Genomic DNA, 26,033 nt, shown 5'->3' on the forward strand with positions numbered 1-26,033 from the left:
AGTTAACTGTTTACTTGCAATAACGTATTTAATGGCGTTTATGTTTCTAATACGCTATTAAGTTCAACATAATTTAAAGTGTTTTGATCCTGATTTTCGTTTGTATTTAATGTCCGGTGCATCACGTTGCAGTGTCCAACAGCAGTCAGCAAGCATTGACGGATTCCAGTTGCCCTGATATCGTTTTTCCATTGTAGCAATGTTCATCATGTTCGTCACTGACAGCACCGAGATTTGCTGAGAAGAAGTCCAAGTGTGATTGGAAGAAATGAATCTTAAGTGACATGTTGCACTTCATTGTTTTGTATGCTTTGAGAAGTTTATCTACCAGCTGAATGTAATGTGGGGCTCTATAAATTGTCAACAACGTCTTTGAAGGCTTTCCAGGCAATCTTTTCCGGCCCAACTAACAGGTCTTCGAACCGCTTGTCACTCATAACATGTCTGATCTGAGGGCCAACAAAAATGCCCTCTTTGATCTTGGCCTCAGTTATTCTTGGGAACATCTCTCTTAAATAAGGAAAACCTTCGCCTTCTTTGTTCATTGCTTCCACGAAGTTCTTCATAAGTCCCAATTTTATGTGAAGAGAAGGCAAAAAAATTTTTGCCGGGTCGACAAGCGGTTCATGCGCCACATTTTTCTGTCCTAGAACTAACTTTTTACGGAGTGGCCAGCTCTGTCTAGAATAATGTGACTCTTTGGAACGACTGTCCCATTCACAGATGAAACAACAGTACTTTGTATAGCCGAGCTACAGTCCCAGTAACAGAGCAACGACTTTCAGATCTCCACAGATATTCCAGTTGTACTTGCTATACTGGATGTGCTTCATTAATATTTCCATGTTCACGTAGGTTTCTATCATGTGTGCTGCATAGCCAACAGGTATTGAAGGGTGAACGTTGTCACTGTGTAACAGAATAGCTTTGAGGCTTAACATTGATGAATCAATAAAGAGACGCCACTCTTGCGGGTCATGGTCACAACCCAAAGCAGAGAACAATCCTTCGATGTCAACATACAAACAGAGACTGTCAACTTGTGCAAACAATTTGGTTATATCATCTTGACGTCTTCATAAAACAGAAATTTTCGTACCTGGTGATAGCAAACACCATTCCTCCAGTTTTGAACCCAGCAATTCGGCTTTTGCTTTCGACAAACCCAAATCTCTGACCAGATCGTTTAATTCTGATTATGTTATGAGATGTGGATCACCTGAGGAGCACGGTTTAAAATCCGGATCAATGTCACTGCCAGTTCCCTGCATTGCAGTTTCTTCATCTTGTTCGTCTAAGGTCCATTCCTCTAGTGGTTTCGGAATTGGAAGACTGTCGTCATGTGGCACGGGTCTCATTGCTGAAGGCAGATTAGGGAATTCAATTGACTTCTTGTTTTTGGCAGAGTCAAGCATTAGTCAAACAGAAGTAACAGTCCGTCACATGGTCTTTCTGTTCTCGCCATATCATCGGGTCAGCAAACGGCATTGTCTTTCAAGTGCCTCTGAGCCAAGCTCTCAGACAGACAGCACATGTCGCACAACAAATGTGAGACGCCCATTCCTGGTCTTGATCACCAATTTTACAACCGAAGTACAGATGATATGCTTTCTTCACAAGAGCAGTCATTGAGCGTCTCTGATGAACAAGCGTATACTCGCCACAAATAAAGCAGAATGTACCGCGGCTGTTACAACATTGACGAGACATATTGACCGACACCAATCGTCCTGTAAAACGTCTATAACATCTAACTTGTTTCAGTGCTACTGAGGCAATGCTATATTCTGAAACAATACATACACACTATAAGGTCTATATTAACCCAATGAGCAGCATCTGTGTATGCAAGCCACTTTTATAGCCTGCTGAGGCAGTGTCAAGCTGGCTCCAGCCTGCCCAGGCATGCCCGGGCTGCATATTTCCACAAAACAGATTCCAACCTGGCCTGATTTCATGCCTGGACATGCCCAGACTGTACAAAACATTGTTCACAGGTCTCTTATAGAAACGAAAATTTTTGGACACAAATATAAGAAAAAACATGACAAAACTGAAGATTTTGATGAAACGGGACGTGATGGGCAAATTTGGATGTGAATTTCGTGATCAGCAGCGAAAATATATAAGGAACACCCAACAGTGTTCAAGAAGCAAAAACTTTGTTGTGCAGTGTAATTATTAAAATCTACATCAGCTATACAGAAATATAAATTCTACAATACGACTAATCACATTTATATGTACTCGAATGGTAACAGTTGTTTGTTTCCGAGTGATGTTGGTAAGTTTGTTCACAGTCTCAGACATATGTTAATTTTTAATATCCATCTGCAACAAACAGTCTAAACTTCAGTTAAATGTGGATCCCTTTTCGGATAAGAATATCTCTTTCATTACTAATAACCAGACTGATACAGTTCGACTAAATGGAAGGGAAAATGATGAATTAGTCTATACATGCAAGTTTATCGTACCGGATATTTCGCTAAATATAAATGTTATTATTTTCCGTGTTTCTCTGGTACAGTAGGTAGGTAGGTATTTCATGTTTATTGGCACAAATCTACTAGGCTATCTGTGCTAAACAAGATGTAGTACACTACAATGGTATATGGAAATAAAGGTAAAAATACGTAAAATATGTAAAATTAAGACCTACCAGGAAGCCTGAAGCATTAATTTCAAACTTGCTGTCAGTCATCTGAAGTTGGCCTTTCTCGTCCTGGGTTAAGGTCAAAATAGAATTAAAATGTGTAAAAGAAATCATGATAAAACAGTGTGTAGTCCAATAAAAACCTTAAATTAAGTTAAAAAAACCAATGGCTCTTAAACATGTAAAAACATGAGTGAAGCGGCCAGTATCACCTATGACATTGGTTGATGCCAAGGGCAAACCTACATTAAAAATAAGTTTAAAATGGCGTCGTCGTTTTAGTTGTAACAACGGCATGATAATAAAACATGTACGATTGTGACCTGAGTGTCACACAGACCACACACTGGTGCATCAGTACCAGATAAAAGGAAGTGGTGAGTTAAAAAAACTGAAACCAATGCGTAGCCTAGCCAAAACAACTTCCTCCCTTTGATCTTTACAGAAACAAGATGACCAAAGAGCTAAAGAGGGCTTGATTTGAAATCCCTATTATTTCGTTGCTCACTCCAAGTCGACTGCTAACTGATGTACAGTCGGGTTTTGATAACTGGACCAAAGTCCATGTATGGAACAGGGACGGTGGTGATAGAGTCAGAGCAGATGGACTTTGCCGCTCTGTCAGCTAACTCATTCCCACGAATACTGGCATGGCTTAGTATCCAAAAAAACTGGACAGAGATAGACAGTTGCAAACGGCGAATATACAGAAGGGGTTCATGGGACTCCACATACAAACTTTGAACTGGAGAAGTACAAAAGACCCCAGTGCAAAGCCGAAGCCCCTGATGGGGGATAAGATCCAGCATTTTCAGTGCTAAGGTTCTGGCAGAACCATAAACCATAGACCCAGAGTCAAGTTTGGATCGGATAAGTGCACGATAAATTTTAAGCATGGAGTATCGATCCGTTCCCGAAGAGGTGGAAGAAATGACACGGAGGATGTTCAGTGCTCTTATACATTTGACATGAAGTTGTTTGATGTGGGAAATAAAGTTTAATTTACAATTAAATATTAGAGTTAAGAACTTTGCCTCAGGGACGAAAGGACGTACAACATCATCAATACAAAGTTCTGGATCTGGATGAAAACCCCAGTGGTGGCAGAAATGTACACAAACAGTTTTAAGGAGAGAAAGTTGAAATCCATTTGCTGTGGTCCACTTAAGTATATGGTTGATTGCAGTTTGTAGCTGCCGCTCAATAAACCTCATATTTGATGACTGACATGATATGTGAAAGTCATCAACAAAAAGACCATTTGCAACTGTAGGGGTAGCTGTTCACTGATGGCAATAATTTTTATAATGAAAAGTGTGACACTCAGGGCACAGTCTTGAGTGACCCCAAGTTCCTGTGAGAAAAAACGGGAAAGTGTTGAGCTCACACGGACCAGTAATCGGCGATTCATTAAAAATGCTTAATAAAAAGTGGCAAATTGCCATGCAATCCCTGTGAATGAAGGTCTCGCAAGATGCCATGTCTCCATGCTGTATCATAAGCTTTCTCGAAATAAAACAAAAGGAAGAAGATGTTGTCGCTTCAAAAAGGCTTCACTGCCTGATGCTTCAAGGCGAATTAAGTGGTCTATTGTGGAGCGTTGTCTTCAGAACCCACACTGAGTGGATGAGAGAAGGTTGTTTGATTCAAGGAACCAAACAAGACGAACATTAATCATCCTTTCTAAGGTCTTGCTGAGACAACTCGTCAAAGCAATTGGATGGTAATTTGAAGGAATCTGTGAATCATTCCCACGTTTAAGAATAGGGAGTACAATAGCTTGGCACCAAGCATCAGGAAAAACATTCTCCTGCCATATCCGGTTAAAGACAGCCAGGAGAATAGTAACAGAGGCAGGAGAAAGATGGCGTAGCATCTCATAATGCATATCATCAGGTCCAACTGATGTATTGCCAGACCCATGAAGCACAAGTTTGAGTTCCAGCAATGTAAGAGGGTGATTTTAGTTATAGGGATGATCAGTCGAAAAGGAAAGAGGCAGATGTTCAACTCAAGTTTTTTAATTGCTAAGAAGGAAGGAGATGAGTTTAAAGAACTAGACACATAAGAAAAACATTCACCAAAAGTATTGGCCTTGCTCTGAGCATGAGCAACTTCATGCCCATTGAACAATAAGATAAAGAAAGGGCAGAAGTATACCATCCACTCACCTTCCGGATCTTGTCCCATATGATTTTGAACTGGTGGTTGAAGAAATGCTGGAGGTATATTTAATCCAAGATTCCTTCTGGCTTTGACGTCTAACTTGCCGAGCCTGTGCATGGGCTTGCTGAAATGCAATGTGGTTTGTAAGCGTGGGATATCTACGAAATTTATCCCAAGCATGTTTCTGAGATTTTCGTGTTATAGAACAAGCAGAATTCAACCAAGGGCGGGGAACCCGTGGGAAAGATGTTGAGGTTTTGGGGATGCACTGAGTAGCTGCTTGGACAATACAGTTAGTTACTGCTGCTACACAATCATCTATTGATGATTAACATAAGATGGCAGGATCAAGTTCCGAGAGAGCAGTGAAAGAGGGCCAGTTGGCCTGGTCCAACTTTCACTGAGGCACACGGGTCAGGTGGCACTGACCACAGCCAATTTCTCTTAATATGACAGTAAAATGATCACTACCTCGTGGATTGATGTCAACCTCCCAAGAACAGCAAGATAAAACGAAGAGAAGGAGACAGAAAGATCTATAGCAGTAAATAACTGACTGAGTGCATGAAAATAAATGTAAGAGCCAGTATTGAAGAAAGACAGGTTGTGATTCAGGAACATATGCTCTGTAGCACGAACCCTCACATCAATACTAGAACCACTCCAGAGGGGATTAAGATCCCCCTAAAGTGAAAAGGGGGTTGACAGTTGCTCAATGAGGGCATCAAGGTCTGAGGAATGATAATTTTTCCAGGGGTACAGAGAACAAACAGTGACGGTACACCCAAGGAAATACAGATGGCTACAGCCTCCAAGGGTGTATTCAATGACAAGGACCGGGTGGGCACATATTGATCAACCAGCAGTGCTACTTCCCCATATCCTTGTCCTACACATGACCTGTCATTTTGGTATAAGGAGTATTGTCGAAGTGTGACTGTATTAAAAATACAGGTTTTAAAAATGTTTCATGTAAAGAAAGGCATTTAGGATGATCAAAGCCAATCAAATCCTTTATCCCATTCACATATGATTGAAAACCCGACAGTTCCATTGGATTAGTGATCATTTTTATTTATTTTGGAGGAGAATATAGCAAGGAAACCTGCTTTCAGCCACGCTTTTTTCTTTACTGGATGTGGGTCAGTCACTCTCTAGTGATCCTGCTCTGGATCGAGTAGGCAGGTTGGAATTTGAAGACATACGTTCCAGTGATTGAGAATGTGAAGGAATGGGTTGCTTAATTTTTCGGGTGTCAATAGAGGAAGACCCCATGGAAACACCTGGGGTTAAACAAGGTGAAGTTGGGGAATGACTGGAAGACGTGGTAGGGACAAAGATAGAAGTAGATACTGATTCGTTAACTTTGTTGATTTTGGAGGGTACTAGATCAAGATGCGCTGTTTAGGATTCTGCAGGAGGCACAGAAATGTCTGTCTGGACTCCTACTGTAGTAATGGGATGGATAGCAGCAGTATAAGTACAAGACAGAATTAGGAATAGTAATTTCCGAACCTCTGGGTAAGTGATATTGTGAACTGTCCTTAGACGTTGCACTTCTGCCCATTTAGGGCGAGAAGAAAATAGGAAGGATGTGGACCATTACAGATAACACAATGCGGTTCTAGTTGTCATTCAAAAGCATCATGTTCGTTACCAGCACAATGCGCACATGTCAAGGAACCACGGCAATGTGTTTTAGAGTGATCAAATCGTTGACAATGACAATATCTAACAGGATTAGAAATATAAGGCCACACCTTATAATTCAGATATCCTGCCTTGATTGTGGTAGGAGGACGTGATGTGGTAAATGTTAATATTAGAACATTTGTTGGCTCTATAATCTCGTCTCTACGAGTAAAAATTCGATACATGGCTGTAACACCTTTGTAAGTGAAACCCACGAGGGTCTCCGACTCTGGAATGGTCTTTAAATCCCTCTCAACTATAACTCCTATGGAAGAATTCAAAGTAGAATGAGGAGTATCCCCAATGGCCTTCGACTTCAAGAGGAGTTTGGAATGTTGTGATGAAGCTGTTTCCACTAAAATGTTCCCAGACTGTAACTTTTTTACTGATTTAGGTGAGCCAGCCAGTCCTTCTAAACCCTTCTGAATACAAAATGGAGACATCTGTCCTAAGGGTTTTTCAGTTACAGAACATATAATTAAAAATCGCGGGACAGATTCAAGTTGTGACTTTGACTATACAGTCATCAGTGTGTGGTCATCTGCCAGTAGTCGGATTTTTCTCTATGCTGTCATGCTTGTTTATTTTTTTATTTGAGGTGTATCCATAATAAAAAAAAAAGAATATTTCGGTGCCCTGATCCAACCCACCATGGAGTCCTACGAGGGGACGCACTACAGTGCCATATAAGGTCACTGCAGCGACGTCATGTTTTTGTGAGCACTGTACCCGAACACCAGTATCAGACATAATATCCACTACACCTGTTGAAGACGTCCTACGCTGGCACTCAGCAGACCCTGGCCCAAATAGACTAGCTGATTGACCTATGGGGGCCATCCCAAGACCGCTCGTCTACAGGAATTCATGGCTAAAGTGGTGTGTTGGAGTTTGACTCCTCAATCACCAGGATCATCTCCTCCCCTTCACGAGCCACCACGCAGGTGGATGTTTAGATCTCAGAGGATTGTTTGTTTGTTTTAATTTCGCGTAAAGCTACTCGAGGGTTATCTGCGCTAGCCGTCCCTAATTTTGCAGTGTAAGACTAGAGAGAAGGCAGCTAGTCATCACCACCCACCGCCAACTCTTGGGCTACTATTTTACCAACGAATAATGGGATTGACCGTCACATTACAACGCCTTCACGGCTGAAAGGGCGAGCATGTTTGGTGCGACCGGGATTTAAACCCGCGACCCTCAGATTACGAGTCGAACGCTTTAACCCACCAGGTCATGCCAGGCCAGATCCCAGAGGAGGTAAACTGAAATTACAGAATCTTCTCTGAGAGGTCCCCTCAATACGTACAGGAATCTACATCTAGGGGTCTGGTATAGTAATATTTGTACACAGTCATATTTATCACATTAATAAATATCGGTGGTGTTTTTACTAATTATATATAATGCTGAAGCAAGGTTTAGTTGGATGTTATAAAATCTGTTTTGTTAACCATCACGAGTTTTCAGCATCAAAGGGAAACAGCTTTCAATAACTCATCGACTCTCCACTACACCGGGCATTTTAAAAAACGCTCATTCTAGCCAATCCAAATTTTTGGAAGCTAACAATTATTTATTATTTTTATTATCCTGAGACTGACTAGCTACAGTCAAACTAAATTTTAACAGACCACATCTATTCTTTTACTTGACAATTATGCAGATGGTCAGTATTTGTTAAAAATCTGTTTCTTTCCTTGGTTATGCCAGATACAAGTGAATTACATCAATTATTTTAACCATCACACTGATGTTTAAAATCTACTTAAATAAATTGATAGAAGACCTGCTTCTGTTCATTAGTTGGTTACTCTGACATTGAAAAGAAATATACAGCTACAATAAATTTCAATATGACCATAACTACTTACAACATTGTTCACGACTAATCAAACGTTCAGTGGATGTCACTAAAAGCGCATGAAAATGACCTAAATTTGACTGTTAATACTGACCGTCACGTACTCTGTTGGATGAATAACAGTATATTATCTTCAAAAATCTAGCAAAATGATTTATTTACTTCTGATGAGAAATAAATTTTGATCTCAAGTTTGCATGCTAAGATATGGTTTTAAATCATGCAAGTGAAGTTATTGTAATTAATATTGTGTTGTTCTGCTTATTTTCTAATTGTAAAGCTACACAGTGGACTTCCCGCACACTGTCCAATGCAGGGAATTAAACTTTGGACTCATGGAAGTCCATAAATTTACCACTGACCCACCAAAAGGGGACATAATATAATAAATATCATGGTTTCATTTTTAAAAGTGTTTTTAGCAAGGAACTTTATCATGCTTTGAAATAACTTATAGTCACGTATAATTCACTGATAATTGTGGTGCGAGTTACTGCAGTTGTATGCTATTGTTCCAATAATTGTTTGATTTTCTTTTTTCAGAATATCCTGTGTTCCTTTTGTCAAAGTGCTCTCAGGGAGGTTCAATTACTTTAGAACCACGATTTAACGGGATAAATTATTCTTATTATATCCTTTCCGGCCTGTCATGGCTTAGCGCGTTAAGGCGTGCGCTTTGTAATCTGAGGGTCGCGGGTTCGCGCCAAACATGCCCGCCCTTCCAGCCGTGGGGCATTAAAAGTGACGGTCAATCCCACTATTCGTTGGTAAAAGAGTAGCCCAAGAGTTGGCGGTGGGTGGTGATGACTAGCTGCCTTCCCTCTAGTCTTACACTTCTAAATTAGGGACGGCTAGCCCTCGAGTAGCTTTGTGCGAATTTTAAAAATCAAACAAACAATTATATCCTTTCCTACTATTAGCACTACTCTAAACAAATTAAACGTTGAGCCTAAGTTAATTGTTAGGCCTATCAATGCACGACAAACTTTCCCTTGTCTGTGACTTTGTCCTCCTCTTCTAGTGTCTGCCAGCCGTTTCCCACTCATTTCGTATTAAGTACACATTCATTATTAAATTATCTGCTCGCTATATATTCTCGATATCAATGAGTTACAAACACAATTTCCAATAATCGTCTGCTTTTAACTCTCTTTATAATAATAAAAAAATACCACCACCAAAATAATCATAAAATATTCACTCGCAAAATTAATAATATATACACTAAACAGTCTTTTAAATCTATGTAAAAATGCCTCGTTTGGGTTGAGATTTTTTTTTTTTTACCTAACTTTCTCAACCCAAACGAGGCATTTTTACATATATATTTTTCTCTACGAGTGAGTTTTCTCGACATTACGGAGTCTTTTATATCATTACAGTTGTTTCTGTATATATATTTTTTTTATTGCAAAACTTATTTTTTACTTACTTTACTATTTATTCAAGGAGTATTAGAAAAATATATACCGAAATATTATTTTATTTATGACGGAAGTATTACAGTTTATACTTTCTTCTTAAATTTATTTTTTACATTATTATATTTTTAATAATATTTTAGGGCCTGGTGGTATGTCTGCTGGACAGTGGATCAAATGGGCCAAGAATACCCGACACAGTTGATTATACTGTCCTTTCAGTTATTGGGATGTTATAAAAGTGACAGTTATTCTCATTATCTCCATGTGCATGGCTAATGGTTAAACTGTGCATGCCATGACCATTTACAGAGTCCATTTAACATAATGTTATTATTTAATGTCAATTGTAAACTATTAATTTGACTCTTTTCTGTTGATATATTAACAGTATATGACAGTGGAAAGTAAATTTATGTACTGAAAAATGTGCAGATATGCAGTTTGGAGATTATGAAAATGTAATATGCAATAAGTGTACATTGAATGCAACTATTTTTATTCGTCACACTAACACCACCTTGCACTCTTACTTGACAGAATCAAATACACATTATTAATTTAGAGATGTATCTGAAGTACAAATACTTTTGTAATGCATCTGATATTTTCTGTACAACAGACTTGTACATTTTACTAAAACTTCCAGAAATTATCTTTGTCCCATATCTTCATGACTGTATCCTCTTCGGTAAAAAAACTGCAGTTTTTCTTCCAACTTTATTATGAATTTAGTATTGTATCAATAACATTATCTGGCAACCATTTTGTGCTTTTTCGTTCTTTGCTACAGATTCATGTAACAATTTGTTTGATTTACTTATTACAAAAAACTCCTCGTATTCTCAGTATTAGCTTTCTACGTTGATTTTTTAATTTATCAAAACTGTGTACACAATTTCTTAAATAACAGAAATGATTATTATATTTTTATCTTATTTACAAGAAAAATTACATTAAGAAATAGAAATTCACTTCTACAACTTATAAGTGCTTAAATAAATACATCATTGTCAGTTTGTATGATAAAATATATCAAACAGAACATAAAATCTGAGGTATCATGAGCTGACAATGTACACCAATTTATAATTAAAACTATGGTTTTTCGGTGATTTGTTCTGCAATGTCGTATGTTCCTTTTAATAAGTGGCAGACTTCTACAGGTACTGGGTCTTTTGGAGGCAAGTAAGGACCTTGATCTCCTTGATAGACAAATCTAAGACGTTACTCAAGTTAAGAAAATTATTTTCCATTGAAAATAAAAACAACATATAATAAGTAAATCCCCTTGTACAACTCACACACATGCATATAAATTACATAATAATTTGCTTTTCTAGAAAGCTAAGAATGCCATATTTCTAACATTTGCAGAAAAATGGTGTTCTATAAAAATATGTGTAACAAAGTGTACCATTCTGAAGTATTTCTAGCTCTGTGTGTTGTTTTTTTTTTGCTTTGTAAAGAATTAAACACAAAGCAACACAATGGGTTATCTATACTCTGCCCACAGTAAGAACTGAAACCAAATGTTTTAATGCTTTAAGCTCCAAGACTCACTGTTGAGTCACATGAAAGCACTTTCAACTATTTATGTTCTCAAATATCAAGAATGCCAATGAAAAATTCTGAATAATAACTAGGTTACATAGGAGTTCAACACTTGAACACACAATCTGCCACAATAATACAACTTCAGATTTGTGTTCCAAACCCAATATATCTTATCTCGGCAAATTGTTTTAATGTATTATAAAATTCTTCATCTACAATCTAATGGTAAATCTTAAAAAAAAAAAAACACAATTAAAACTTTAACAGCGAGATATTTTGATGATATAATATCCTTATGGGAATGTTCACAGCTGTCTTAACCAGCTTTAATAAACAGACCACCAAAGTTTCACTTTGCAATTTATTTGTATTAAAGTTTTGTTATGCCTACTTTATCCCTGTTTAACTAATGCCAAATTTTCCTGACTTGTGCATAGAATGGATACATATTCATCATCAACAGTCTATTGGACAGCAACACATATGAAAAAAGTATGTTTAATACAACTACTGTGTTTAATATAGTGTATGAAAGTTTATTGTGGCTATCCAATGACTGTCTAGTCTATTAGGCCTAAACATAAGTTATTATGTAATATATAAGCGTGAAGCATGTGGTTAATACAGCTACTATATATGGAATATGGCAAATCAAAGCTTGGTGTGACTATCCAATTACTATCTATTAAGCCTCAACCCAAGTATCTATACAATATATATTTTTATCCTAAATATTAGACTTTTTGGTAAAGTTTAGGAACCAGCTGGGATATTGTCATCTGAATACGCTGAAACTACTTAACAACTATAGCCCACCTATTACATTTATTTATTTACATATCTCTCTTATCCTATGTCACAACAAAATAAAACACTCAGAAACGTAGTTTTATTGAAATTTTATGACAAGATTTTGTAATTTTGCTTCTGAATATCACAATATGTTGCCATAAGTTACTTTATAATAAAAGTGGTTAAGATGAAAAAGTTTAGTTGGATAATTTCATGTGTGAATGATGTCTTAAAGAAAAGTAGAGGCAGTCTGTCAACATGTTAAGCAATCCTATGAAGTGCTCTGTTCTTCTGTTTGGTCCGAAAACAATGTTATAACTGCACACCAAACCATTCTTAGAGTCTAATGAAAGACTTAGTACAAAGCCTGATGTATCATGTAAAACCCAGATAGAAAGCCTGATTTCTCCAAGCCCATTTCCTTGACTATGTTTTTGCCAGATAGTAGATAGTGACAGTGGGAATCTCGTTAATCTGTTCCTGAATGTCACTGATTATATGATGAGACATTTGGCTACCTTAATAATGTCACAGTTACTCCAGTCGTTTACCCGCACTAAAATCCAATAATTTTCAAGATATTAGGAAATACAAATCTCACAAAAAACATGTGATTAAAATATCTCAGGCTTAAAACATGTAGTTCATTCATTTTAGTTTCCTCTTTTGTTATAAAAGAAATCAATAAAAGATTAAAAATAAAAATAAATATTAACTTTAAATATGATTCAGTTGAATCTTGGTGCATTCTTCTACTTTAATTAATCAATCACCAACACAGCAAAAGAAAAGTTGTCTGAACAGAATAAACCCAATGAAATAACATATTCTATCTACCAAATATAACAATCTTAGGACCAACAAAACCATTAACAGTTAAGGTGAACAACAAAAGGGATACGGAAGTCTCAGGACCCAGTACGCAGACTGAGAGAGTTTCACTGGTTCAGAATTACCTGGTGAAAAGATTGGAGATGGTGGAGGAGCTGCTTGTACTCTAGGATTGAGTGTAACATGCACTGGAGCCTTTGGAGTTACAACATGAATTCTCATAAGTTGAGCAACTTGATGCTTAGAACCTCTGAAAAAAATCCGACAACACAAGTATTGATAATGACATATTACATTACACTAGAGAACTTAATATGTTACGTTGTACAAAATCTTTACTGACGGATAACTAATAAATAATGACATGAATAAATCTTTGTAAACTATACTACAAACTTAATACATTAATTCAGTTAAACTAACCATTATTAATTCAAGTCATCACTCATATGCAAGTATGTAAAAGAACAGAACAGTGCATATTAGACTAGAAAGTAAAAAAATTTAAAGTCTATTCATTACGTATTTCAAAGAAAGGTTCAAAACTACCTACCTACATGGACAAGGAAAGTACAATGGCATATCATTCCCTGTTATTTTGTTGGCATTGTCCTAAAAGTTCAATAAAACTTCATTCAAAACTGGATCCAACAAAAACAGTTTAATAAGGTAGAGGACAAATTTGTATGAAACCAACACTGGTTTAAAAAACATCAAAGCTTAAGAACTGTTGATAAAACAAAACTTTGAAAAGTAGACTACTACTGTTCCAGTTCTATTTGTATATAATCTAAATTATGATTACCAGTTGCTTAATTCTCTCTCTGTGAGATTAAAAAAAAAGATAAAAAAAACAGAAACAAGCTTTATAATTAACAATTATTTTTAAAATTCTTAATAAATAACTAATATTGGAATATAAGTAAGAACAAGTCAACACAACTACAAAATAACCTGTCTTGACCTGCATGATGGTAAAAGGACTGAATGCAGGTAATTGATTTTTTGGCATGTTGATGTTCTATTGGAGGTACAGTACCTCTTCCATAGTTTCTTGTGCCAGACCCCCCAGCCTAAATTGTTACTGTATTCACTCTTGAGAACCACCATCTTTTACTAGGAACAGCTCTTGCTGGAATGCACAGTAAGACCAGTAAACAATACCTGACTCTGTTATGTTGCTACAAACCCTGTGGATCGCTTTTACATGACTTTTCGTAAGTGGTAACAGTTTACATTTTGCATCAACCAGTTCATCATTAAATAAGAGAATACCTTTAAATTTTGGATCCACAAGCACACACAGTGGTTTTCTAACCACTTATGAAACAACACTTCATTGACACTTGGACTTTGCTTGCAATTTCTCAACATCAGAAGAGACGTGAATCAGTCTTTCCTAAACTTGAGTTAGAACTTGTGGGTAATAGGAATCACAGTTGACAGTGTTGGATACTAATCTCTTGTTTCAAAAGTTGCCTGTTCAAACTTTCTCCTTACTTTTGTAAAGGCACTGGTTTGGTCTCAATCAGGAGATGATCGTGACCAGTGTTTCCTTTAAGCTGCCCAGCTACTTGACAACTAATCAAATGCCACACATTCAATTATTCCACCTGCACACATCCTCAAGGATGGTTAGGAGTCTTAATATATTAACTGCCTTAATGACTCTGGTAATCAACAGGCATAAAACTCAAATAACCAACTGGTATCACTGCACAGAAGCCTAATGATTCAATATGGCTGATGGTCTTAAAAATACTCTCCTCCATCATCATCATAAAACTGATAGTACACATTCCCACCTTGCCTTGATACTAGTACACATGAAAAAGTCATTCTGCAGGTGGATCAAAAAACAATTGAGGGGGCATTGGTCATGATATGGAACATTTAGTTTTAACCAATGGAATAAGTAATGGCCCATAATTCTCTTCAAAGAAAAGCTCCTTACAATATTCCAAGTTACAGTATACATCCTTTGATCAAATCAGTTTATTCTTTTTGGGTCCCATAAAGGCTCTGTACATTCTTATTATTTTGAGAATAATGACTTACTATGTTTTGTATACTATTTGCAGGTTGTTATTCAGCCATGGAGCATTTCTCACTGTAACGAAACTCCAGGTGACAATTTATTTATTCCTTTTAGAGCTGCCCAAATATTCTTAAGCCATCAAGTACTGAGTAAGTCTAATAGTTGATCTCACTTCAACAAGACGTTTGTACATGTACGTGCTTTTAGAAAAAGATGTGTCAAGAAGTCATCATTTAATGCCAGATTTTGCTTGTCATTCAGATTTGTAGAAAGTCAGTCATTGTATATTGTTTGTTGATATCAGTAAGTCAGGTACAATGATATGAAAATACGTTTCAATGAGAAACTCATTTAGAGGGAGAGAGCGAACCTTAAGACCTCAGATCAATACTAATCTAGCTGCATGTGTAAAAATATCGTTTATCAAACAACAAAACTTATCAAGCATTCCAGGAGCTATTCTTTGAGTCAAAGAGTACACTTTCCATGATTATATTGCTTCTACACTTCCAAAGAACTACAGACCTACCGTGTTTCTCCAATAATAAGACCTACCCATAAAATAAGACCTAGTGTGATTTTTGAGGATAGTTTTAATATAAGCCCTACCCTTAAAATAAGCCCTAGTTAAGAGTGGCAGGAAGAGGAAAGAAATAAAAAAAAATTAATTTATTAATGAGTTTAATAGTTAGTTAATTAGTTTGTTTAAGTATTAATCAGTTAGTTTAATAGTTTAATAATAGTTTATTTTAAATGGTTAGTTTAATAGTTTTACTTTGTAACTTCATTTTTTTAATATATCAAAATAAGACATCCCCAGAAAATAAGCCCTAGTGTCATATTTTGGAGTGAAAATTAATATAAGCCCTGTCTTATTTTCAGAGAAACACGGTAGAGAGGCCTGATGTGCAAGTATTCATAGTTCTTAATCAATGAAATCATATAGCCTGAGCTACTGACATTGTGTGGAATAAAATAGCCAACGAACTATACACACACTGAAAACAGAATGTTTCCATTTTATTTGTAAAGTCCTCAGTGTATTAAATGATCATGAAAATTTGATTTTGAATGCTTATTTTAATACTTACATTTTTGATTAGTCGTCCAACACTACTGGAAAGACAAAAGTTAAAAGATTTACAATTCTATGTAGCATGTATAAATTATTAATCAAATTAAATAGAAATACATAAAATAACAAAGAGCATCTCTCATAACTGATATAAGAAAAAAGTCAGATATAAAGATGAAAGAAAAATGTTAATTAAAAGTGGATATTGAGGTTTTTACACACTGTAACCTTTGTTTCACTTAAATAGTTACCTTGACCAGGCCAGAGCTGGTGGCACGTAAAACTTTATCAGGTGCCGAACACATAAATCTATGACCTCTTGGACATTCGTATTCTACTCCAATAAATATCTTTACAGTGAATTGTGATCCATCTGTTCAAAATACAATGAGCAACAGGAAAAAAAATTAAAACTTTATAAATCTAGAACAATGTACATATATTCTAATATTTCTACATACATTAAGAAAAAATACTAGGATATTCATAATTAATACATGAAATGTATATTTATATAATATCTTAAATAACACCAAACCCAAAATACAAACCTTTTCCACCTTTCTTGGTTTTCCAAGTATGAGGTCGTTTCCCGTCCCAGACCGTGGGCCAGCGATCCTTGTGTTCTAACTTAACTGTAACATCCCACGGTAGAAGAAAGTTTGTACCAGGTATAAAACCAGGTTGTTCTTGAATGCCTGCACCATTCATAACCAAAAATAGAAAAAACATCATTAATTATTTGTTAAACATAATAACTAATTAACAGAACAACACTAATTTCACAGTATGTTAGGTAAAAGGGATAATAAACCATAAAATCAGTATATATAAAGAACGAAGAGTTTAATTTCATGTAAATAGTTTTCTAGTAACCAATATTATGTGAATAAAGGCTTGATGGTCCAAGACAGATCAGTGACCATGAAGGGAACATGGGAAGCAGGCCAAGGGGACTCTCGGAATGCAGCATGCCTGGAAGGTACTCTGTTGTTGAAGGTTGACGCAGTATTCCAAGTTTCTCTCCTCCTAGAAGATAAACGAAAACTGTCAAAATATCAAAAAACCAAAAATATATTTTACAAATACTATGAAAATGATTATTTTATAAGTTATATATGTTTACAGTTTAGTTTATGTAAGCTGAACTTGCAACTAAAAGCACGTGGGTCACCCTTTTCGTGAAATTCAGTACATATGTTAATAACAAATAATAATTTTGATGTTATATAAGTTTAAGCTAGAACAGTACAACAAGGCACTATTGAACTGTTGAAACATTTTGTTGATTAGCAAAGATATAAGTTTAAATCTTCCTAAATTTCACGACTTAACTCTACAGAAAATTTATGACCTAAAGTCAAACTAAACCTGTATTCCCAATACTCAACTGTATACTACATGAAGTTCTGTATTTGTTTCTACAACTCGTCGATATTAACCCTTCACTGACAACTTTCTTTCACTGAAATATTGAACCAATAATTTTAGTTTGTTTGTTTGTTTTAAATTTCGTGCAAAGCTACACGAGGACTATCTGCTCTAGCCGTACCTAATTTAGCAGTGTAAGACTAGAGAGAAGATAGCTAGTCATCACCACCCACCGCTAACTCTTGGGCTACTCTTTTACCAATGAACAGTGAGATTGACCGTAACTTTATAACTCCCCCAACAGCTCAAAATGCAAGCATGTTTAGGGTGACAGTGATTCAAACCTGAGACCCTCAGATTACGAGTCAAATGCTTTAACCCCATCTGGCCATGCCTGGCCAATAATTTTAGTAGAATAAAAAACAAGTCAATGGCTAAGCCAACCAATAATTTATCACAACTTATACATTCTAACTATGCATACAACAGAAATATTTATAAAATACTGTCCATGAAATTGTTTCTTGCATCTAGTAGCATATCTAATCCTAAAGATGCACATAACATGTTCAGACCTAATTTATTATTACAAAACTTATTTTAGCAATTAGAAGTTTTGTCTACAAATTAGCGTTAATAACCCTTTTATTGTCATACAAAAAAAAAGCACATTTTTACTGAATCACAAAAACTGTGTAATTCAGACCTGCTAATTAAAAAAATAGTAATAACTGACACATCCTGTAATCAGACTTGCAACATTATATTTTTCTGTGACGTCATAATGGATTATTGTGTACACGAATGTTCCAATCCAAGTTTAAAATGAATTATTTTACACAACTGTAACCAACAATCAGTGAGCAGTATTACATTTCCTCTTCTACCTATTTACATATAAATCTATTTTTGTTGTTTTATTAATCAGTAAACTGATACATTATTTACCGCTACACTTTTCTGGACTTTCTGTGACCTTTGATTCTCTGAGGCTAATTACTACTTCTTGGTCACTGGTTTGTCTAGGGCTCTCCTCAGAGCCCTGACTTAATTCAACAGCTGATTCTTCTGTTGGAAACATGTCACTACTGCCAGGCTGGCCTGATAGGAAGACACACAAAAATTTAAGATGACCACCAAGTATAGCTTCACTAAAAAAAGTATAAAAACAAAATAATATGGATTAAAAATGCCAGAACTAACTCATTATAATTGTTCGTCAGTTCAAACTTCGTTGTCCATCTACGCTCTCCTTTAGAATTACTTCAAGATTCTTGTTAGCTTTTTTAAAATTGTTTATATAAGATCTACATTTATTGGACAATCATGAAATAAAAGTAATTGATTTTATAGTTTTTTATTCAGCGCATGAAACCAATCAATAACACGATTAAGATGTAACAAAAAAATTTAATGGTAAGAAATGTGTAATTCATACAGTAAAACACAGGCTTAATATCTGAAACAGAGGATCGCAGAATGTTTATTTAGTCTGTTGTAATTCCTACATGAGCATAAAACAAGTCAACTGTTTCTGAAAGGATTGTTGGCATGCCAGCAACAATCAAAAGAGTTGTTTATGATTCTGTAACTTGGAAAAAAAATTTAAAGATCACATAAATTATTATTCTAAAAATCTTACCAAATGACAGAGCAAGACTCATACTAGTGGTGGTCACTTGGCTTTCCCCTCTTCCAGGCTGAGATTCATGCCGTTTTCTTCGAGTTTCTTCACTCTGCTGCTGAGCCTGAACAGGAGAGATCTGAGCTGGTCGTGAAACCCCCGTTGTTGAAGTGAACACAGGAAACTTTATTCTCTCCAACTTTCCACAACAGTCATCATGCAGTGATAAGTAGAAACTGTAATTGGCTGCCTATTTGATGACAATAAAGTACTAAAACTTAGTTGAATTAATACAATTAGCACTGAATTTATCATAATATTTTTCTTTAATTAATTATCTTTAGTTTTATTGGATTTTATAAAATTATGCTTTATATCTGTATTATTTCATGATCTTCAAAACTTGTCAGAAGTGTTTGTTCATTTTGAATTTTACACAAAGCTACACTAGGGCTATACGCTCCAGACGTCACTAATTTAGCAGTGAAAGACCAGAGGGAGAACAGCTAGTCATCATCACCTGCTGCCAACTCTTGGGCTATTCTTACACCAACAAATAGTGGGATTGACCATGACATTACAATGTCCCCATGGCTGTAAGGACAAGTATGTTTGGAGTGATGAGGGTTCAAACTCACGACGACCCTCAGATTACGGGTTGAGTGACTTAACCCACCTGGCTATGCCAGGCCACATTAGCTTTAAAACCAGCATTAATTCACAGCAATTACATTTGGAGACAATCTCTACAGGTAAATGCAAGTCAACCTTTACTGACCCCATACATTAAGTCAACTTCTTCACGTTATTATTATTTAGTTCAGAGGCATAAAACTAGAACATGTAACTCTTAAAAAGAAGAAATATGATTACTTCTGACCTTCACTTCAAAGGGATCTTCTCGACTAGCTTGTCTTCTACCACAATCACAAGCCGAAAGCATCTTCACTTGGCTGCAGTGAGGCATGATGGGGAGGGTTTTATCATCAACATCCTCATCATCTTCTGATGTTCGATGAAGCTGTAAGAAGAAAAACTCTAACATTACACAAAAACAAAATAACAAGTGATATAATGTCAGAGTAAGTATTATAACAACTTTAATCACATCATTGGTTGTATATTTTGTAAGTTAAGAGTTAGCCTCATGGACTCTGCTTACAAGTGATGGGCCGACCTGTGCTTAATACGTACGTAACCAGTAAAGTATTATGACTGTGTTTAATACGTACGTAACCAGTAAAGTATTATGATTGTGTTTAATACGTACGTAACCAGTAAAGTATTATGATTGTGTTTAATACGTACGTAACCAGTAAAGTATTATGATTGTGTTTAATACGTACGTAACCAGTAAAGTATTATGATTGTGTTTAATACGTACGTAACCAGTAAAGTATTATGATAAACGTTTTCTTCTCCTAGTTCCATTTCATTTCACATTCAAACTTGTTACCAATTAATGTATTCTACTTTGTAGGTATTATACATCATTATACATAAAAGTTAGTTACAAATCGTGTATCAAATGTATTTTCCAGTAAATAAAACACTGTTTGCTAATAACTAATACAACATATATTTGAGTACTATGCCCATCAGTATTAGTGTCTCACCTATATGAGTGGAAAAATTTAACCAGTGGATGTTTCTTTTCTGAATTATATAGCATAACTAACAGAAAAATCTTTGAAAAATAGCCAACAGTTGAAAGTGAAAAAATATATAAAGTATTAAATGTATTATATATTTATTTTTGTTGTTTTAAGTATTAGGAAAATGACAAACTTGCAAGCATGTTCTTCCCTCTCAAACCTTATTAGTTTGAAATTTGTATAAGCTTGCATAATATTAATTAAAAACCTTGTTCAATAGTTATTAATGAATAAAATATATATACTGACACAAATAATAATTTTATAATCTTTATTTCTCATTTCCATATGACAAGTAAGTAATAAAAGTAGAGTTGTAACAGTTGTATTAGATTCTTATCCATAATGTGTATTAAATCATACACATGGCTTTTATGTGAATGAGGTTAGGTTTACAGTGTATGAAATATTTTTATGATGTCAGAAAAACATGTAAGTTCAAGAAGTCTCGAAAGAAATGGAATAAAAATCCTATAACCCGAGTGCTCTTTAAAGGTGGATCTTTCTTCTTCAGGGGAAAACTGAACTATTTTTTAATGATGTTGAATCCACCCACAGTTTTAAGTAGGAATAACTACCAGTTGAATCGACCCAGAGTTTTAACTATGTTTAATTATCAGTTGAACTGACCCAGAGTTTTAAGTAGGTTTAATTACCAGTTGAATAAACCCAGAGTTTTAAGTAGGTTTAATTACCAGTTGAATCGACCCAGAGTTTTAAGTAGGTTTAATTATCAGTTGAATCGACCCAGAGTTTTAAGTAGGTTTAATTACCAGTTGAATCGACCCAGAGTTTAAGTAGGTTTAATTACCAGTTGAATCGACCCAGAGTTTTAAGTAGGTTTAATTATCAGTATAATCAACCCAGAGTTTTAAGTAGGTTTAATTATCAGTTTAATCAACCCAGAGTTTTAAGTAGGTTTAATTATCAGTTTAATCAACCCAGAGTTTTAAGTAGGTTTAATTACTACTCCATTCACATACAGCCTAATAACATTCATTGAAAAAAAAACACTTCTGTGCCACTCTAACTGGGACATAAAACAACGAAGTAAAATAAAGTATGAATGAATATACTTTATCATTACATATTTCTCAATAAATATTCACAAATGAAATGTAGACACTGTAGTCAATAACAAAAGTAAATAATGAGGCATAAGAAGTTACGAGTGAAAACAAAGAAAGAATATATAATAATGTGTCAATCAAACTACATCTGTCTCATCCATTACCGATAAGGCCTTCACTCAATACCAGAGATCATCAGTCCAGTTGGTATACGAGATTTACTTGTGGTCAAGGCACCATTTACTCAATACCAGAGATCATCAGACCAGTTGGTGTAAGACATATTTACTTGTGGTCAAGGCACCATTTACTCAATACCAGAGATCATCAGACCAGTTGGTGTAATACAGATTTAATTGTGGTCAAGGCACCATTTACTCAATGCCAGAGCTCATATGTCCAGTTGGTATACAACAGGATTTACTTGTGGTCAAGGCACCATTTACTCAATACCAGAGATCATCAGACCAGTTGGTGTAAGACATATTTACTTGTGGTCAAGGCACCATTTACTCAATACCAGAGATCATCAGGCCAGTTGGTGTAAGACATTTACTTGTGGTCAAGGCACCATTTACTCAATACCAGAGATCATCAGACCAGTTGGTGTAAGACATATACTTACTTGACCAGTTGGTCAAGGCACCACCATTTACTCAATACCAGAGATCATCAGACCAGTTGGTGTAAGACATATTTACTTGTGGTCAAGGCACCATTTACTCAATACCAGAGATCATCAACCACCAGTTGGTCAAGGCACCATACTCAATACCAGACATATTTACTTTACTTGTGGTCAAGGCACCATTTACTCAATACCAGAGATCATCAGACCAGTTGGTGTAAGACATATTTACTTGTGGTCAAGGCACCATTTACTCAATACCAGAGATCATCAGACCAGTTGGTGTAAGACATATTTACTTGTGGTCAAGGCACCATTTACTCAATACCAGAGATCATCAGACCAGTTGGTGTAAGACATATTTACTTGTGGTCAAGGCACCATTTACTCAATACCAGAGATCATCAGACCAGTTGGTGTAAGACAGTTTACTTGTGGTCAAGGCACCATTTACTCAATACCAGAGATCATCAGACCAGTTGGTGTAATACAGGATTTACTTGTGGTCAAGGCACCATTTACTCAATACCAGAGATCATCATCAGTTGGTGTAAGACATATTTACTTGTGGTCAAGGCACCATTTACTCAATGGTCATAAGACCAGTTTTACTTGTGGTCAAGGCACCATTTACTCAATACCAGAGATCATCAGACCAGTTGGTGTAAGACATATTTACTTGTGGTCAAGGCACCATTTACTCAATACCAGAGATCATCAGTCCAGTTGGTATACAACAGGATTTACTTGTGGTCAAGGCACCATTTACTCAATACCAGAGATCATCAGACCAGTTGGTGTAATACAGATTTACTTGTGGTCAAGGCACCATTTACTCAATACCAGAGATCATCAGACCAGTTGGTGTAAGACAGGATTTACTTGTGGTCAAGGCACCATTTACTCAATACCAGAGATCATCAGACCAGTTGGTGTAAGACAGGATTTACTTGTGGTCAAGGCACCATTTACTCAATACCAGAGATTGTGGTCAAGGCACCATTTACTCAATACCAGAGATCATCAGACCAGTTGGTATAAGACAGGATTTACTTGTGGTCAAGGCACCATTTACTCAATACCAGAGATCATCAGACCAGTTGGTGTAAGACATATTTACTTGTGGTCAAGGCACCATTTACTCAATACCAGAGATCATCAGACCAGTTGGTATACAACAGGATTTACTTGTGGTCAAGGCACCATTTACTCAATACCAGAGATCATCAGACCAGTTGGTGTAAGACATATTTACTTGTGGTCAAGGCACCATTTACTCAATACCAGAGATCATCAGACCAGTTGGTGTAAGACATATTTACTTGTGGTCAAGGCACCATTTACTCAATACCAGAGATCATCAGACCAGTTGGTGTAAGACATATTTACTTGTGGTCAAGGCACCATTTACTCAATACCAGAGATCATCAGACCAGTTGGTGTAAGACATATTTACTTGTGGTCAAGGCACCATTTACTCAATACCAGAGATCATCAGACCAGTTGGTGTAAGACATATTTACTTGTGGTCAAGGCACCATTTACTCAATACCAGAGATCATCAGACCAGTTGGTGTAAGACATATTTACTTGTGGTCAAGGCACCATTTACTCAATACCAGAGATCATCAGACCAGTTGGTATACAACAGGATTTACTTGTGGTCAAGGCACCATTTACTCAATACCAGAGATCATCAGACCAGTTGGTGTACTCAGACATATTTACTTGTGGTCAAGGCACCATTTACTCAATACCAGAGATCATCAGACCAGTTGGTGTAAGACATATTTACTTGTGGTCAAGGCACCATTTACTCAATACCAGAGATCATCAGACCAGTTGGTGTAAGACATATTGTACTTGAGATCATCAGACCAGGTCAAGGCACCATTTACTCAATACCAGAGATCATCAGACCAGTTGGTGTAAGACATATTTACTTGTGGTCAAGGCACCATTTACTCAATACCAGAGATCATCAGACCAGTTGGTGTAAGACATATTTACTTGTGGTCAAGGCACCATTTACTCAATACCAGAGATCATCAGACCAGTTGGTGTAAGACATATTTACTTGTGGTCAAGGCACCATTTACTCAATACCAGAGATCATCAGACCAGTTGGTGTAAGACATATTTACTTGTGGTCAAGGCACCATTTACTCAATACCAGAGATCATCAGACCAGTTGGTGTAAGACATATTTACTTGTGGTCAAGGCACCATTTACTCAATACCAGAGATCATCAGACCAGTTGGTGTAAGACATATTTACTTGTGGTCAAGGCACCATTTACTCAATACCAGAGATCATCAGACCAGTTGGTATACAACAGGCACCATTTACTCAATACCAGATTTACTTGTGGTCAAGGCACCATTTACTCAATACCAGAGATCATCAGACCAGTTGGTGTAAGACATTTACTTACCAGAGATCACTTGTGGTCAAGGCACCATTTACTCAATACCAGAGATCATCAGACCAGTTGGTATACACAGATTTACTTGTGGTCAAGGCACCATTTACTCAATACCAGGCACCATTTACTCAAGGCACCATTTACTCAATACCAGAGATCATCAGACCAGTTGGTGTAAGACAGATTGTTTTACTCACTCATGTTGGGTCAAGGCACCATTTACTCAATACCAGAGATCATCAAGTTGGTATACAACAGGATTTACTTGTGGTCAAGGCACCATTTACTCAATACCAGAGATCATCAGACCAGTTGGTGTAAGACATATTTACTTGTCAAGGCACCATTTACTCAATACCAGAGATCATCAGACCAGTTGGTATACAACAGGATTTACTTGTGGTCAAGGCACCATTTACTCAATACCAGAGATCATCAGACCAGTTGGTGTAAGACAGATTTACTTGTGGTCAAGGCACCATTTACTCAATACCAGAGATCATTGGACAGTTGGTACCAGTTGGTGGTAAGGCACCATTTTACTTGTGGTCAAGGCACCATTTACTCAATACCAGAGATCATCAGACCAGTTGGTGTAAGACATATTTACTTGTGGTCAAGGCACCATTTACTCAATACCAGAGATCATCAGACCAGTTGGTATACAACAGGATTTACTTGTGGTCAAGGCACCATTTACTCAATACCAGAGATCATCAGACCAGTTGGTGTAAGACAGGATTTACTTGTGGTCAAGGCACCATTTACTCAATACCAGAGATCATCAGACCAGTTGGTATACAGACATATTTACTTGTGGTCAAGGCACCATTTACTCAATACCAGAGATCATCAGACCAGTTGGTGTACAACATATTTACTTGTGGTCAAGGCACCATTTACTCAATACCAGAGATCATCAGACCAGTTGGTGTAAGACATATTTACTTGTGGTCAAGGCACCATTTACTCAATACCAGAGATCATCAGACCAGTTGGTGTAAGACATATTTACTTGTGGTCAAGGCACCATTTACTCAATACCAGAGATCATCAGACCAGTTGGTGTAAGACATATTTACTTGTGGTCAAGGCACCATTTACTCAATACCAGAGATCATCAGACCAGTTGGTATACAACAGTTTACTTGTAATCAAGGCACCATTTAC

At 36.4% G+C, this 26,033-nt stretch overlaps 1 protein-coding gene across 2 annotated transcripts in view; it reads right to left on the minus strand.

Annotated features, from left to right (window-relative positions):
* Positions 1-10,649: 10,649 nt before the first annotated feature.
* LOC143254338 (nonsense-mediated mRNA decay factor SMG8) overlaps positions 10,650-26,033 on the minus strand; it is an 82,295-nt gene continuing 66,911 nt past the window's right edge. For both annotated transcript variants that reach the window (XM_076509371.1, XM_076509372.1), the window contains 9 exons: positions 19,965-20,105; positions 19,103-19,334; positions 18,409-18,561; positions 16,966-17,118; positions 16,641-16,787; positions 16,341-16,462; positions 13,530-13,588; positions 13,047-13,226; positions 10,650-11,015 (listed from right to left, as the gene is read on the minus strand). In XM_076509371.1, the coding sequence (XP_076365486.1) occupies positions 10,895-11,015; positions 13,047-13,226; positions 13,530-13,588; positions 16,341-16,462; positions 16,641-16,787; positions 16,966-17,118; positions 18,409-18,561; positions 19,103-19,334; positions 19,965-20,105 (1,308 nt within the window). In that variant the 3' untranslated portion in view covers positions 10,650-10,894. The remainder of the gene's footprint in view (positions 11,016-13,046; positions 13,227-13,529; positions 13,589-16,340; positions 16,463-16,640; positions 16,788-16,965; positions 17,119-18,408; positions 18,562-19,102; positions 19,335-19,964; positions 20,106-26,033) is intronic.

This window comes from Tachypleus tridentatus, chromosome 6 (genome assembly GCF_004210375.1).
Source record: "Tachypleus tridentatus isolate NWPU-2018 chromosome 6, ASM421037v1, whole genome shotgun sequence".
In the NCBI taxonomy this organism is placed as follows: Eukaryota; Metazoa; Arthropoda; class Merostomata; order Xiphosura; family Limulidae; genus Tachypleus; species Tachypleus tridentatus.